This window comes from Spinacia oleracea, chromosome 5, assembly GCF_020520425.1.
Source record: "Spinacia oleracea cultivar Varoflay chromosome 5, BTI_SOV_V1, whole genome shotgun sequence".
NCBI lineage: Eukaryota > Viridiplantae > Streptophyta > Magnoliopsida > Caryophyllales > Amaranthaceae > Spinacia > Spinacia oleracea.
Window position 1 is genome coordinate 87,337,010 of NC_079491.1, and position 16,473 is coordinate 87,353,482.

At 41.5% G+C, this 16,473-nt stretch overlaps 1 protein-coding gene across 1 annotated transcript; it reads right to left on the reverse strand.

Annotated features, from left to right (window-relative positions):
* Positions 1 to 10,261: 10,261 nt before the first annotated feature.
* Positions 10,262 to 12,462, reverse strand: LOC110776205 (uncharacterized). Its single transcript, XM_056829845.1, has 3 exons — positions 12,168 to 12,462; positions 11,205 to 12,067; positions 10,262 to 11,026 (listed from the first exon to the last, which is right to left on the reverse strand). Exons 1-3 carry the CDS (start codon positions 12,460 to 12,462, stop codon positions 10,262 to 10,264), a joined length of 1,923 nt encoding a protein of 640 aa, XP_056685823.1.
* Positions 12,463 to 16,473: the final 4,011 nt, after the last annotated feature.

The following is a 16,473-nucleotide window of genomic DNA, read 5'->3' on the forward strand; positions in this document are numbered from 1 at the left end:
AGTAAAATTGCATAATTGAAAGTGCGAAATTGAAATGCGTTATTGAAAGTGCGGAATTGAAAGGTGCATAATTGAAATTGCAATATTGAAATTTGAACTTGGGCACATGAAATCCGAACGTGCAAGTCAAAGTATATTCAAGTTATGCTATGCATATGCAGACTCAACTTAGGACGCCGATCTAGGACTAGAATGCTTGAAATTTGAATAAATTGACCCGAAATCCGCCCAAAGCGCTGACTCGGACTGCTTGAATTTGCGCGGCTAGCGGCTTTGGAATCTTGAATAATGGAGGTTTTACTCTGCTCTCTGAAACACTAAAGGGTGTGTACTCAGAGTCATAAAAGAGGGCGGTGGCCTCGTCCTTTGCTGCAGGCCCCTGCGTTTGGTGCAGGGCTCGGCGCCTGGCGCCGGCGTGCTGTCGTGCAAGCCAAATCTTGTATAAATAGGGAGCTTGTCGGATCATTCTTGTGCAAGAATCCTTCCCTGCTATTCTTTGCATACTACTTCCTCACGAAAAAGAAGAGAGAATATGGCTATGTCCTTTGAAAATGCCTTGAACTCATGGCTTGGTTCGCTAGGCAAATTGGAGAAGAGGGAGCTCGATGGTCTGCATCTTGGGGTGCTCGCTTCTTTCCGGTTTGTAAAACTTGATGTGCACTTCCTTCTTGCTGCTCTGGAGGCTTGGGATCCAAATCATCATGTCTTTCGCTTTGGAAATAATGAGGTATGTCCCCTCCCTGAGGAATTTAGCGCCATATTGGGGTGTCCCATTATGCCGGAGCCATGCATGCCTAGTGTTGAAGAACACTTTTTCTTGGGCTTTGAAAGATATTTGGGCTTGAAGCCCCCACTTTTGAGTGCTGTTGTATATGGTAGAGGGGTGGATTTGTCCCTTCTTGTCACCTACTTTGCTGGGCTTGATGATCCCAAGGTTTTCCGCTTGAGAGCCTTGAGTTTTTGTATCTTTGCTCGCTTCCTTTTTTCGAAACAGGGGTTTGGCAATGGTGATTCCTCCCTAATAGAGATTGTAGAACAATTTGCTAATGGTCAGGACCCAATGCCGCTCGTGATTGGCGAAGCATTGATGGTCCTTGACATGCTGAAGTCGGACCCCTCTTCTTTGCCGTCGGGAAGTCCGGTATTACTCCAAGTAAAGATCGGGAGCTTTCTTGTATATTGAATTTGTACTTGTATTTTGAAGGTTGAATATTGTATTCCTTTTCTTCTATACTCCCCAAGGTCTGGCTTATGGAGAGACTCATGCTGGTGGCACCACCAGAGAACATGGAAAGCTATAATAGAAAGGGGTTCACTGTGCGACCCATGGTGTGTGGTCGGCTTTCTTTGGATGAGTGGTGAAGCGCACTTTCTGGAATTGGATCTTGTATAAGGTGGGTAGTTCCTTGGTGGGGAATTGCTTCCATGAGGAATGCCCCTGGTTCTACTGCTTTGAGGGTTCCAAGCCTCACAATGCTGGTCTTCTACTCGCCTGCTCGAGTGATGAGAAAGTATGGCTTGAAACAGGAGACCCCGGACTGTACTGAAGAGAACCCGAAACCTGTTGCGCTGAATGCAAATCGACTTGAAGTTTGGAGGCGGTATTGGGTCGCTAAACCATTCTTGAGTGTTCAATACCCGCCCGAGCCTGATACTCTGTCTGCAGGATACATTGTTTGGATGAGAGGCCTAAGCCAGTGGGACATTTCTCTCTCCGGACCAGCTAGAGTCCGAGGTTCTAGAGCTAGACGTCCTGCATCAACTGACTATGAGGAAGGTGACGGGAGTGTGGCCCGTCCGATGCTTGACCGTTCGGAGTCCAAAGGAGGTTCGTCATCCTCCCGTCTTGGAAGGCTAGCAAGTTCCTTCTCCCGCCGCCTGGGCAAGGGGAAGATTGATGATTGATTGCGGGAGGAGCCAGGGGATAGTACTTAAGGTGCCAAGACTCAAGAGCATAGTTGCCTAACCCTAGATCTTCGTATGCTGAATGTGTTTGAATTGTACTAGAGGGAATTGTGTTTTGGAATGTGTTTGGAAGATGTGTTTAGAAAATGTGTTTAGGAAGTGGAAAGGCTTTGAACTTTGCTTCACTTGATCCTGGCCTTGTATTTGAATTAGGTTTGAAGGCTTTATTTCCAAAGTAAAAAGTTATTGTTAAATTCCGCTTGAACATGCTTTGCTTTGAATTGGAACATTTGGATTAAAGACAACAACAATTGAATTTTGAATTTGATTTGATTTTTAGGATGCCCTTAATTGAGGAAATTTTGAATTTATTTGTATTAAAGTAGCCGGGCCTCGAAATGAGGTTGCCTACGTGTCCCGTTAAGGAATCAGGCCGGGCGTAGTTCTAACGACCTTACAGGACTTCGAATTGAATTCTTGAATTTGAAAATGGAACTTAGACATAGAACTGCTTGTGTTGATCGAGGTTTGTCAGAGATCTGAATTCTATTCCATCGATGTCTATTAGTTCGACTGCTCCCCCGGAGAGGATTTTCTTGACAATGTATGGGCCTGCCCAGTTGGGTTTGAATTTTCCCCTTGGGTCCATGATGCTTTTGCGAAGGGCTTTCAAGACAAGCTCGCCTTCTTTGATGTTTCGGGTTCTAACCCTTTTGTTGAAATGTCTAGCCACTCGGCGCTGATAGACTTGTACGTGGTGAGCGGCTTGAAGCCGATGCTCATCAAGCATGATTATCTCATCATACCTTTCTTGTACCCATGCAGCTTCTGGGATTTTGCTTTCTAGGACTATCCTTAGAGAAGGTATCTCCAGCTCGATAGGTTGTACTACCTCCATTCCATAGACCAATGAGAATGGGGTTGCACCAGTTGAAGTGCGAATTGAAGTTCGATACCCCCACAATGCGAAGTGCATCTTCTGGGGCCAGTCTTTGTAATTGGTTCTCATTTTCATGGTGATGGTTTTGATATTCTTGTTGGCTGCTTCGACTGCCCAATTGGTTTGTGGGCGATAAGGCGAAGAGCGATGATGTTGAATTTTGTACTCGGTGAATAGATCTTCACACTCTCCTTGAAAATGGGTTCCCTGGTCACTAATGATCTCGTGAGGAACTGCGTATCTGCATATGATGTTTTCTTGTATGAATCGGGCCACTTGCTTGGAACCCAACACTTTGAATGACCTGGCCTCGACCCATTTGGTGAAGTAGTCGATAGCAACCAGTATGAACTCATGACCCCCGGTGCCCGTTGGAGTGACTTTGCCAATGACGTCGATACCCCAGGCTGAGAATGGCAACGGTGATGATTGAGAGTATAACAATGATGGGGGAATGTGCTTTAGATTCGCACACTTTTGGCAGGTAGGACATTTCTTGACAAAGAAGTAGCAATCCCATTCGAGGGTAGTCCAATAGCATCGAGCCCTGATGATCTTGAGGGCCAACATCTTCCCGTTCATGTGGGTGCCACAGACTCCAGCATGTATGTTTTCCATAACTCTTTGGGCTTCGTGCTTGTCAACACATCGGAGGTTAGGGCCGCTAAGGGACCTCTTGTATAGAACGCCGCCTTCTATGACGAAATTGGCTGATTGTAGTCGTAGAGACCTTTGATTCTTGCTTGAAAAGTGCGGGGGATACTCTGAATGTTGTAGATACCTTTGGATATCTGTAAACCAAGGCTCATCTCTGTCTTGCTCGACGTCGTTAATAGCATGGACATATGCTGCTTCTTGACGCGTTTCAATTGTAAGTGGCATTTCGGCCATGCCATTTGGAATGTTAATCATTGAGGCCAGCTTTGCCAGTGCATCGGCAAATTGATTCTCCTCTCTTGGGAGGTATGTATAGAGAAGCTCTTCTACTTGCTCAGAAAGCTTCTCGAGATGGGACTGGTATGGAGCCAAGCTCTCGCTCCTTACTTTCCATTTGCCGGAAATTTGATTAATTATTAGGGAGGAATCCCCGTAGACTCGAAGTTTCTGGACACCTAATGCTAAGGCGGCTTCCAGGCCTATGATGCATGCTTCATACTCTGCCGCATTGTTTGTGACGTTGAATTGCAGTTTTGCTGATATAGGAATGTGAGTGCCGTTTGGGGCTACTAGAATTACTCCAACACCACATCCGTTCTGATTTGAAGCACCGTCAAAATGCATTGACCAACTGTCATCACTTCTCATTAAGATTTGCTTGTCGCGTAAGTCGTAATCCTCCTCTTCTGCCTCGATGGGACAGTCGGCTAGGAAGTCTGAGACTTCTGAACCCTTGATGGACTTTTGCGGGATGTATTTGAGATAGAATTCTGCTAGCATGACCAACCACCTGGACAATCGTCCTTTGAGAGCTGGTTTTTCGAATAACTACTTGAGAGGATCTGCTTTGCTGATTACATGTACTATATGGGAGAGCATGTAGTGCCGTAGTTTCTTTGTTGCCCAAACCAAGGCGATGCTGAGTTTCTCGAGCTGAGTGTATTTGGTCTCGTACTCGATCAGCTTTTTGCTTATGTAGTATACGGCATTCTCCTTACCTTCAATTTCCTGGGCGAGCATGGCCCCAATTGCTGATTCTGTTGTTGTAAGGTAAAGCCTGAGGGGAATCCCTGGCATGGCTGGCTTTAGCACTGGTGGATTGGAAAGATAGTTCTTGATAGTGTCGAACGCACGTTGACAGTCGTCATCCCACACTTTGGGCTCGCTTTTTCGGAGCTTTCGAAATACCAGTTCACAGATCATGGTGAGTCTTGAAATGAACCTACTAATATATTGTAGTCTGCCGAGAAAACCCCGAATTTCCTTTTCATTCGTTGGTGGTTGCATCTCTAGAACTGCTTTGATTTTCGAGGGGTCAGCCTCGATGCCCCGAGAGCTGATAACATATCCGAGCAACTTGCCTGAGGTTACCCCGAATGCGCACTTTTGAGGATTGAGTCTCATGTTGTATTGCCTGAGCTTGTTGAAAAATTTCTATGTACCGAGGTATGCTCGTGTCGCTCTTTGGATTTGACAATCATGTCGTCGACATATACCTCAATTTCCTTGTGAATCATATTGCTCATGATGGCTGTGGCTGTTCTTTGGTAGGTAGCCCCTGTGTTCTTTAGTCCGAAAGGCATGGCTGTGTAGCAATATGTACCCCACCGAGTTATGAAGGTTTTCTTCTCCATATCCTCCTCTGCCATGGGAATCTGATTGTAGCCTGCATACCCGTCCATAAAAGAGAGTAAGGCATGATTTGCGGTGTGGTCGACCAAGATGTCGATGTGAGGCAATGGAAAACCGTCTTTAGGGCTGGCCCTGTTAAGATCTCTGTAGTCCACACACATTCGTACTTTACCGTCTTTCTTTGGAACTGGGACGACATTTGCGATCCATTCCGGATACTTTGCTTCTCGAATAAACCCGGCCTCTAGCTGCTTGGAGACCTCCTCTTGAATTTTGAGGGAAACGTCCGCTTTCATGCGACGGAGTTTCTGCTTGATGGGCTTTGAAATTTGAAATTTTGACTAGAAAATCCGGCATTATGACGCCGTTGGATTTGAGTTTTGAAATTTGGACTAGAAAATCCGGCATTATGACGCCGTTGGATTTGAATTTTGGAACTTGAAAATAGAAGTTTTGACTAGAAAATCCGGCATTATGGCGCCGTTGGATTGAATCTTGACTCGAAATTTTGACTAGAAAATCCGGCATTATGACACCGTTGGATTTGAACTTGAACTTTGAAACTCGAGATTTGAAATGGAAAATCCGGCATTATGACACCGTTGGATTGTTTTTTGAAGTTTTTAAACTTGGAGTGGAAAATCCGGCATATGACGCCGTTGGATTGCATTTGGAATTTGGCATTTGTGCGTGAGGCGTGTTTGACGGTTTTGAATCAAATGGAGTGGCACTCCTAAAAGACCTTAAATCGGCGATTTAGATGCATGGGGTTTGGATGATGCTCCTAGGGGTTTGGTTTCCTAGTTGGAGGCTAATTGGTTTTGGCAAAGCTAGAACTCGAGGTTAGCCATTCACGCGTGCAAAGACGCCCACACAATGCACAAATAGCACGTTGTCACACTAACATGTATATGAATGCGACATGCAAAGTTCTCAACCTAAGGTCAGTCTAAATTTTTGTATGATGCAAGTGGTCGGCTTTGGATGTCAAAATGTACTCGACTAAGAGACGGATCCGGCGACAACTTGCACATCCGCCAAAGGGACGTCTGTGTTGGCAGACGACCTCCATACTTGACATCGGGAATGTCAAGTAAATGCCAAATTTCGGTAGGCGCAGAAATGGTCACAAACTTTTGTTGGGAACCGTATGGAGAGTCACCATTTCGTTGGCCCCGGGGCTAGCCCGAATGTAGAACACATCCGTTTGGGCAAGGTAGAAATTCATTTTACACAAATATGGTTTTCGAAAAATGCATGAAATGCCTAGAAATTGAAAATTGAAATCGTACTTGAATGTTGTATTTGAAAAGCTCGTTTTTCGACATTCGTTCTCGAGGTTTGGGAGTGTCCTTCAAGATTCAAAAATAGACTAACTACCAACACGAAAAGTTGAGAAAAAGTGGGCAACATGCCACTGTGAGCCACTGTCATGGATGCAGGCAGCGGCGTTTGGAGCAGGTGGCTGCTCCTGGCGCCAGTGCGGGCATCCAGTACTTAAGCAGATCAATGACTTGCTGCTCGAAATCTGCTCGCATTTTCGAAATTGAAATTAGAAAATCCCTAGTGGAGTCACCAGAATTGTAGGGTTTTTTTTTGGTTGTTGTAAAGAGGCTTTGAATTGCTCTTTCCCTACAAGGGGCGGTTTTTAGAAACCTTTGTATTTTTGGATCTTGAAGGAGTCGCCACCAAACACTGTTCAGGGTCTCGTTTAGAAAGACCGCAAATGACTCTATTAGGATAAGGCTTTGAATCTTTGAAACGGATGGGTGAGATCCGGGCACGGAAACGAGGTGCTTATTCCGCGAGCTTTAGAAATTATTCAAGTACGTGGCACAACATTTTCGAAAATACCCTAGTTTAGACTATGTGGGTTTGAATTTAGGACAAATAAAATTTCTACTTTGTATGGTGGTCACTTTGCTTTAAAGTTAATTTAAGGGAACCTAAGATCCGTTTGTCCAGAAAATTATCTTTGTTAAGCGTGATGTAACCTTGCATTTTGTTGTATTTAGCATGTGCGGTGATGAAAGCAATAAAGCAAATAAAGCAACATCACAATAGTAAATAAGTGTGGAATTAGTAAATACAAGACCCCCTAGAAATGGACTATGGAATAGGTCCACATTGCCTAGAAGGACTAGGCAAGTAAAATTGCATAATTTAAAGTACGGAATTGAAATGCGTTAATGAAAGTGCAGAATTAAAAGGTACATAATTGAAATTGCAATATTGAAATTTGAACTTGGGCACATGAAATCCGAACGCTAAACGGCTACATTAAAATAAGTGCATTCGACACGAATTCAAAGCCAAAAATCTCAACTTGGGAGAAGTGCTTGCTAAAGTATCCTAGATTTTGCACATAGAACTTGAACTTGAAAGCTTGAAACTTGAAATGTTGAACTTGAAATATTTGAAATTGAACTTGAACTTGAAATATTGAAATTAAGAGACTTGAATCTCAAAGATCGGGCCTTTTAATGTTGAAAAGGTTAGATCTTTGATGTGCTCTTACTTTGAAAGAATCCTAGTTTAGGGAAGTAGTCATGAGCAACCCTAAACATTGTTGGATCTTGAAATTTGAAAACTTGAACTTGTATATTGAAAAATGGAGTCTTGAATTTCAAAGAATAAACCTTTAAGAGTTAGAAAGGCATCATCTTTGATTACTCCATGTTTGAAAATGATTCTAGTTCAAAGAAGTGATTACAAACAACTTTGAACATCCTTGAATAATGGAAGTATGCATTTTTGTATTTTGAAAAGTTTGGATTTTGCAGAAATGTATGATTGTTAAGAGTAAAAACGCCAACTTACTAATCATTGTGAAATAGAAAATCAAGACAACATTGAATAGATTAAGGTTGGGATTCGGAATTACCTAGTTAGGTTTAGGCAAGCTTTCCGATTAGAACTCCCAAGTGCTTAAAGCTTGAAGATTGTATGGTGTTTTTTGGAGGACTTTGTATTGATTTTTGTATTGAATTTTGAGGTGCAATTTTTTGTATTACGACGTTATGTGTCGATTTCTCCTCCCTAAACTGCTAAGAATTAGGGGTATTTATAGGGGGATTTGCTGCTAAACGCCAGCCATTGCCAACGCAGCACGCAGCTGGCAGCGCTGGGCGCTGGTGACGTGGCAGGGATGCTGCCAAAACAAGGACGCGAGCTCCGTCCTTACCTTGTCTTGTATTGATGTACCTTCATACTATTTGTACGAAGTTTGGCGTGTAGTGTTTGCTTGGGGATTAAGACTTGATTTTGCGTCTAAAAACAAGCCGTTTCTGGTTTTTGAATTTCGGTTTTACGGGACGAGGCCCGGCTTGCTCGGTTTGGTGGGTCGGCGCTCGATTTTGACTTTTTTTTTTGCTAAGCAAGTGAGAGATAATATTAATACCAAACAAGGATACAACCTAAGCTAACTCCAAGAAATACGAACCAACTAGGTTGGACCCTAAACACAAGGAGTCAGCAAGAATAAGCTATACAAGGCTGGATAAAACAACAAGCTAAGCAACATTACAAATTCATAAACCATTCACTATCTCTTCTACTAACACTTTTAGGCATGACAGTATGGATTCTACCTCTCACCACCTGTTTCAACTTGTTCACAGTATGAGTCACAGTAGGAACATAGTTTTCCCAGAAACTAGTATTCCTACATTTCCAAATCAGGTACATTGCAGCCACCATAACTGCATAATAAACCTGCTTCTTGAATTTAGACCATCTGCTATGCCCAATTTGATTAACCAGATTGGTTAGACTGTTGCTATTATTAGACATACCCAGCCATGATTTAATTGCTCTGATTCATTCACAGCTATACACACATTGAAAAAACAAATGATGATGAGTTTCATCTCCTTGCCCACAGATCAAACACAGAGCTGATTGACTAACTCCAATTCTGGCCAGCTTTGAGGTGGTCTGAAGCCTTGATTGCATGGCTAGCCAGCCAATAAATCTATGCTTGGGATTGTTCAATCTATTCCACACTACTTTATCCCAATGGACTCTAGGTTTAGTTCCAGCTATTTTCTCATAAACCTGCTTCACAGAATAAGTAGCCATTACTCTTAAGTCTGTCTGAGTGAAGAATTTCTTCAGTTGCTCTTTTGTTTTACAGATTTGTTTCCAATACCAACTTGCAGAAACTGGAGGTTTATACTCCCACCAGTCCCCATCCTTGAGATACATAGAAGAAATCCACTTGATCCACACATTATCCTGCATGGTAACCAGAGCCCAAACATATTTACCCATTGCTGCTGTATTCCATAGTAAGATATCCCTAAATCCCAGACCACCTAATTGCTTCCCACAACAAGTATTCTCCCAAGCAATATTACTACGTTTCTGGCTGTAGGCTTGCCCACTCCACAAGAAAGCCCTATAGATCTTCCCAATATCATGCAACACACTCTTTGGCAACACATAAATTTGAGCCCAGTAAATATGCAGACTCAGCAGAACAAAATTGATCAACTGCATTCTTGCAGAATAAGAAAGATTCCGGGAGCTCCATATTTTGATTCTAGCTATAATTTTATCCACTAAATGACTGCATTGAGCAACTGAGATCTTTTTAGAGCATATTGGAACCCCCAAATATTTGAAAGGAAGATAGCTTCTGGTAAAACCAGATACATCTACCACCCTCTGAACATCACTATCTGACATACCATGACAATAAATGGAAGACTTCTGTTGGTTAACTTTGAGGCTAGAAGAGTCAGAAAACAGCTTAAAAGCCTTGAGCATCAATAAGATAGATGGATAATCACCCTTGCAACATAGGATTAAATCATCAGCAAAGCACAGGTGAGTGAGTTTAATATCTCTACACCTTGGATGGAATGTAAACAAAGGCATATCACTCATTTTATATAAGATTCTGGACAGATACTCCATGCATATGACAAATAAGAGTGGTGAAATAGGATCACCCTTTCTCAACCTCCTCTTAGATTTAAAGAACCCATGCATGGAACCATTGAACATCAGAGAGAACTTGGGGGTGGAAACACATTGCATGACCAAATTCACAAAGTGTTGTGGAAAATCCAAGTGCTCTAACATTTCCTAGAGAAACTGCCAATCAACTGTGTCATATGCTTTTTATAAATCAATTTTCATGAGACAACTAGGTTTCACTCCCTTCCTTCCATACTGTCTCACCAGATCCTGAACAACCATTATATTATGGACAATGAACCTACCATGAACAAAACCCCCTTGGTTTTCAAGAATAAGGTCTGGCAACACCTGTCTAAGCCTTCCACACAGGACCTTAGTAATACACTTGTACAGTGTGTTACAACCAGATATAGGTCTAAATTCAGTCACATCTTTGGGGTATTTGGTTTTTGGGATCAAGGTAATTACTGTATGGTTAAGCTCCTTTAAAATTTTACCATGTTGCAGCATATCAAGAACAGCAGCAACAACTTCATCTCCAACAATGTGCCAAGAGTCTTTGTAAAAATGAGAACCAAAGCCATCTAGACCAGGTGCCTTGGCTCCTGGAATAGAGAAAAGAGCAGCCCTAACTTCATCTGCAGTGTTATTTGCATTCAGAATTGCTTTGTGGTGAGCTTGGCACACAGGACCTAACTGCACCACCTTTTTCAAAACTGGAGTTCTAGACTCATGTTTACTCTCCAAAAGATACTTGTAATATTCTAGAAAGGCATCAGCAACCTCAGTAGGATTATCCTTCCATACACCACCCATATCATGAATACTGTAAATTTGATTTTTCAAATTTCTGCTTCTGATACTCTGATGAAACAAAGCAGTGTTTTCATCCCCATCTTTCAGCCATGCTACTTTATCTTTTTGACTCAAAAACTCTAAATATATCTTATGCTTATCTTTATAATCCTGAATAGCGCGCTCTCAACTCAGCATCAGCTAATTCCAGATTAGTGGGATATTTATGCATAGCTTCTTGAGCTTCAATGAGCTCATGTTGAGCTTTCAAATCCGCAGCATGCACATCAGTAAAAACATTCTTGTTCAACTCCTTGAGGGCAAGCTAAACTCTTTTCAACTTGCTAACAACTGTAAACATTTTACTCCCCCCAATCTGAGTGCTCCAAGCTGTCTTAACAGTATCAGAAAACACTGGAGATGATTTCCACATAGTAAAATATTTAAAAGGCTTCTTCCCTCCATTTACTCTAGGATACATAGTAAGCAAACCTGGAGAATGATCAAACTGGCCCTCAGGTAAGAAACAGACTTTTGCATCAGGATAAGCATCTTGCCATGCTTGATTTGCTAAGATTCTTTCAATCTTTGAAAAGACTCTCTTATTACCTTGTTGTTTGTTATTCCAAGTAAACATATTACCTACACTCTTCAAGTCCTCCATACCACGACTATGCATACACCCACACATATCCACAATATCACACTGCTTAACAGGAGCACCTATCCTTTCCTCAAGAGCCATGACACAATTAAAATCCCCACATAAAATCCAAGGGGCGGTAGTATGAATCAAATTTAAATCTCTCCAGAGATCCTGTCTCAAACCAGCTTCATTATGAGCATAAATGAAGGTGCAGAAAAAAGCAGGCATACCACTAACAAGAGTAATATGACAATGTAAAAATTCACTAGATGCAGCAACTATATTGACATTGAAACTACCAGCCTTCCAGGCAACAACTATTCTACCACCAGGGTGATATCTAGCATTACTAGTGAAACACCATTTTGCAAACACTTTCTGATAAAGCTTACCCAAATTAGGCAGCTTCACCTTATCCTCCAGAAGCCCCACCAACCCCACCTCATATTTCTGAATGAAATGCTTAACTTCATTCTGCTTCTGAAGTGAGTTAAGGCCTCTGACATTCCATGCAGCTATTCTATCCATGAGAGTGGGAAGGGTCCCCCCTTCCAGGTGTAACATCCCTATGTTCCTCACCAATGTTGTCATCACCACTTACCCCTGCATCTCCATTTAGTCTAGTATCTAGAATCTGAAATACATTGGAGGTTCTTACTGGTTCACTTGGAGATGTTCTGACTCTAATAGGTCTTAGAGATCTTTGAAACCCTTCTGGATCCACCACTAGACTTGTAACAGTATGCAATGTAGCATCTGGCTGCACCTGCTTGGCCTTCTGCACCCATACTCTTTTAGATTTGCCCTGTCTACACTCTTCATGTAAATGCCCTGTCATCTTGCATTTGGAACACAATGTAGGCCTCCATTCATAGTACAATGCTACTTTCACCATCAAGCCATTCTCATCTCTAAAAGAAATACAATGAGGAAGCTCCTTAGATAGTGGAACATCCACCATCACTCGAGCAAATTGCAACTTATCCTTATTTATTGTAGCTTGATCCCTCTTAATAGGCTTCCCTATTTGGCTAATGATTTTGAATAGAGCTCTCTCCCCCCACTATTTGGCACAGATTTCACCTCCTCTTTGTCCATGTCCATATCAGAGTTCCATGGCTTCATTATTAGGGGTTTGTTATCAAAGAAGTAATGGCCATCTAAGACCTTATCCCTAGAGTCCATGGTTAAGAATCGAACAATGAATACACCCCTCTTCACCATAACAACTTTGTCAACATTTAAGTGTTTCCAGATACGCCTAATGAATCCCTCCATAACATTAATGGGAGGATTAGCATCCACAACATAGCAAACTACAGCTGACATCCAAAACTCAACCTCTTCCTGAATATCTTCCAACTCGATTTCTATAGGATTGTTAGACTCAGTCTCAATAATAGGATTAACATCATTCACATCCATAGATTCAACATTATTCACAACATCATTATCAATCACAATATAAATCGAATCATCATCAGAGTTATCATCGACAGTTTCATCAAGTAAAATAGGGATTGTACCTACGTCCAAATTGCTTCTGGATTGAGTTCGACTCGCAATACCATTGGAATTGTGTATTACTTGCAAGTAATCATTGAAAGAATTTTGCAATTAAGAGCGAATTTGGAGATGCTGCAAACTCGATTTAGGCGTCAGCACTTCATTCTCAATGCCAAAATCAATCGCTTCCACCCCAAGAACTTCCTCCAATGAGCGAGTTTTCAGAGCTAAAGAGTCAGATGATGGACCTCGAGGTTTCGAGTTACCATTTCCATGCTTGTTCCCCTGATTTTTCGATCCAGACTTTCTTGCCATGGCGAGGGTGCACGATAAGGTATCATGCACCACAGAGAAACTTGGAGAGAAAGTCAGGGGAATTTTTTTTGATTTTGACTTGCCTTATATGATTTTGAGTGGAAAAGGCCTTGTAAAACCAATGGGATAGGCCGTTGGGTGAGATTGTACTTGGATTTTGAAATTGGTTTTGGAATTTGAATTTTGCACCGAGTTCTGGAATGGGAACGGCCTCGGGGATTGGACTTTGGCTCTTGGATTTTGGACATGATTTTAGCAATTGGAATTTCCGCACGAAGTTACTCCAACTACCTAACAAGGATAATGGTATCGTCATCATCCCAATGGGGAGACACAAATTAGGTGTCTACACTTAGTGTAATTTTATCGCTTTTGTAGGTGTTGTACTCTTTGTACCATCCATTAGGGGTGGGAGTTTACGTGCAACTTATTTGACTCTCTTGAGCTTCTTTTGAACTTAGATATGATTCTGAAATTCATTCGGTTGTGCTATACATTGATAACTGCTTGCCATTGTGTGAACCAACTGAATGGTGTGCGGTAAGATGTTGGTCTTGTGTCAAGAATAGATAGCCAATTATCTTGTAGGTTACCTTACTATGTGTTTGTGTGATTGATGTGACTCGTTATCGTATGATTTTTGGCTTGAGATTCATTAGTAGTTTAGTTGCAACTCACGCATGCCGCGTATGACAAAGGCCATTCTTTTAGGAAGCCTTCAAACGAATGTAGAAAATCAGTTCCTGCCTTTCATACCCATGTTGTAGCCTTGTCCGTTTATCGTTTTAACTCCACAAATTGAGCCCTTTTATCCCCATTGGTTACTTGTCCCCAGTCTAGCTTGGGAGAGCTTTGGTGTTCGTAATGGTTTCATTGATGTTGATTGATTGGCACACTAAGCCAATAGTTCGTTGTTCGAGGCTATATTTGGATTTGTGGTTCGGAAATGGTGTATATTATTGTTGGCACCCAAGCTTGTAACAGTTAGCATTAGTATTTATTTTTTGTACTTTCGCTTTCATCCATTTATTTCATCTCACAGAAAAAAAAGAAAAAAAAAAGAGAAAAATCAAAGAAAAATAAAAAATATGTTTTTGATTTTTGTATATAGTTTGAAAGCAGGGAAAGGGGAATGAAGAAAGATCATTGACATTATATTATGTTTTTCCCCTTGGTTATAACTTGGTTGATTGTTCGGGTTTCATGGTTCGATGGAGTTGGATTTTCGGCATTATCACGCCGACGCATATATTTCATCTTTGCTCCCCAAGTTGGACCTTACTCTCACTTTTTCCCAAATTATACCCTACCCTTTATTTTTACCTAGCCCCATTACAATCTTATTATAAAGACCTCTTGATCGGCATATTTGTTTTGTGATTGAGTAAAATTGTTTCTTGCTATTGTCATCTTACCCCACGTTGCATCACATATTTATATTCTACAAGGTATGCGGCGACGACTAGCTTGATTGAGAATAGTTTGCGGCTAAGCTTGGTTGTTTCGATTGTGGATCATGATGCTTTGTGGTTCTATTTGTATCCGAGCTAGTTTTTTGTCTTAATAACTTTGTTTGATTGTTTGCTCGAGAGTTGAGTAGGTCTTGTTCAGGTTCAATGAAAGTCATGTGCGTCTCATTTCTCTGTCTTCGGTTTAGTGTTGCTTGGGGACAAGCAACAGTCTAGCTTGGGAGAATTTGATGAATCATATTTGTATAGGGTATTTTTGGTGCATTTAGGTTGCATTTCTAGGCATTCGTCTCATTTTAGTTGCATTTAGAGTATCATTTGCATAAGTTGTCGTTATTGTACTCTATTACGCCCCGTTCGTGTTTTCTTTAATATTTCAGGTGATTTTATGGTCATTTTGATGCTTTCATAGTGTTCAAAGTTGATTTGGATGATGAACAAATGAAATGTTGACTCGAGGGTCATTACATGTCTCTCGGGATAAATTTTGAGTAAACAACGAAGATAAACGTTATTTTTCTAAGCATTAAAACAGACAAGCGTTCACTCTTTAGATGGTATCTCAAGTTCTACAGATCGGAATGAGTCGATTTTGGTTGGGCTAGAAAGTAGACTTAAAGGGCTTTCCAACGATAGGTCACACGTCCCTTGGGGCATTGTAGAACGCGAGTTATAACATAAACAAAACGCTCAAACATCCTGGGAGGGATGGCTCGACAGCCAGCGAGGGATCTCTCGCCCAACGAGGGATCTCTCGCGTCCCAACAAGAGATCTCGCGCCTATGCACCAAGCCTTGCTACTGGATTCCTGCTTTTTTCTTTGTCTTGCTATATGCTTCACTAGGCCAGCGAGGGATGGTGCGCGAGATCCCTCGCTGCCTCGTTGCTTCGCTTTGCTTCACTTCACTAGGCCAGCGAGGGATGGCTCGCTAGCTCCCTCACTGCCTCGCCCTTGCTACAGCTTCGTGCATTTCTATACTTCACTGGGCAGCGAGGGATGGCTCGCGAGATCCCTCGCTGCCCATGCCCCCCAGCTCTCTTGCCGTGTGCGTGGCCTAGACGTTTCGGTCGTGCTCGAGTTTCATTGCCACGTCATCGTTCCATCAACCAATCATTGACGACTTCTATTTTTATTTTCTTATTTATTTATTTATTTATTTTATTTTAGAAAATAGGAGCATGTAAATACTCAAGGGAATTAATTTATTTCCCTCATGTTATTTTTTTCCTTAGAATTCTTTTGAACGCTTAGTTTTATTTTTCCCTCTTCACATTATTTAGCCCTAGTACATTCCATTCGATTGATCAATATAGAGGTATTTTCATAATTCTTCTTGCTTTTCTTGCTTTGAATTATTGTTTGTTATTATTGTTCATCATGAAATTCATTGTTATTTCATATTTCATGCTTGTTAATTCAATTTTGAGCGAGTAGTTTTATTCCAGGGCTAAGTAAGAGAAGTCATGTCTATACCATGAGTGTTATGCATTAAAGTTTGTTAATTTATAGATTATTGCTTGAGTAATTCCAATTGATTTTTTTTAATTGTTTATTCATGTAATTGGCCAATATTGTTGATTGATTATCTAGCTAATAGGAATTAGAATTGAAAGATCATATTCTTAGAGGCTTTGTCCAGTTGGCAATTCTGATTATGTTAGCGACCGTACTGCATATGTTG

Excerpts from the sequence above, each read along its gene's own strand:
- LOC110776205 (XM_056829845.1), bottom strand. The coding sequence starts at position 12,462 with ATGGTGGATGTTCCACTATCTAAGGAGCTTCCTCATTGTATTTCTTTT. Across the intron at positions 12,068-12,167 it reads TAGAGTCAGAACATCTCCAA|GGATGTTACACCTGGAAGGG; the intron begins GTGAACCAGTAA and ends TGAGGAACATAG. Across the intron at positions 11,027-11,204 it reads GGAGTAAAATGTTTACAGTT|GATTATAAAGATAAGCATAA; the intron begins GTTAGCAAGTTG and ends CGCGCTATTCAG.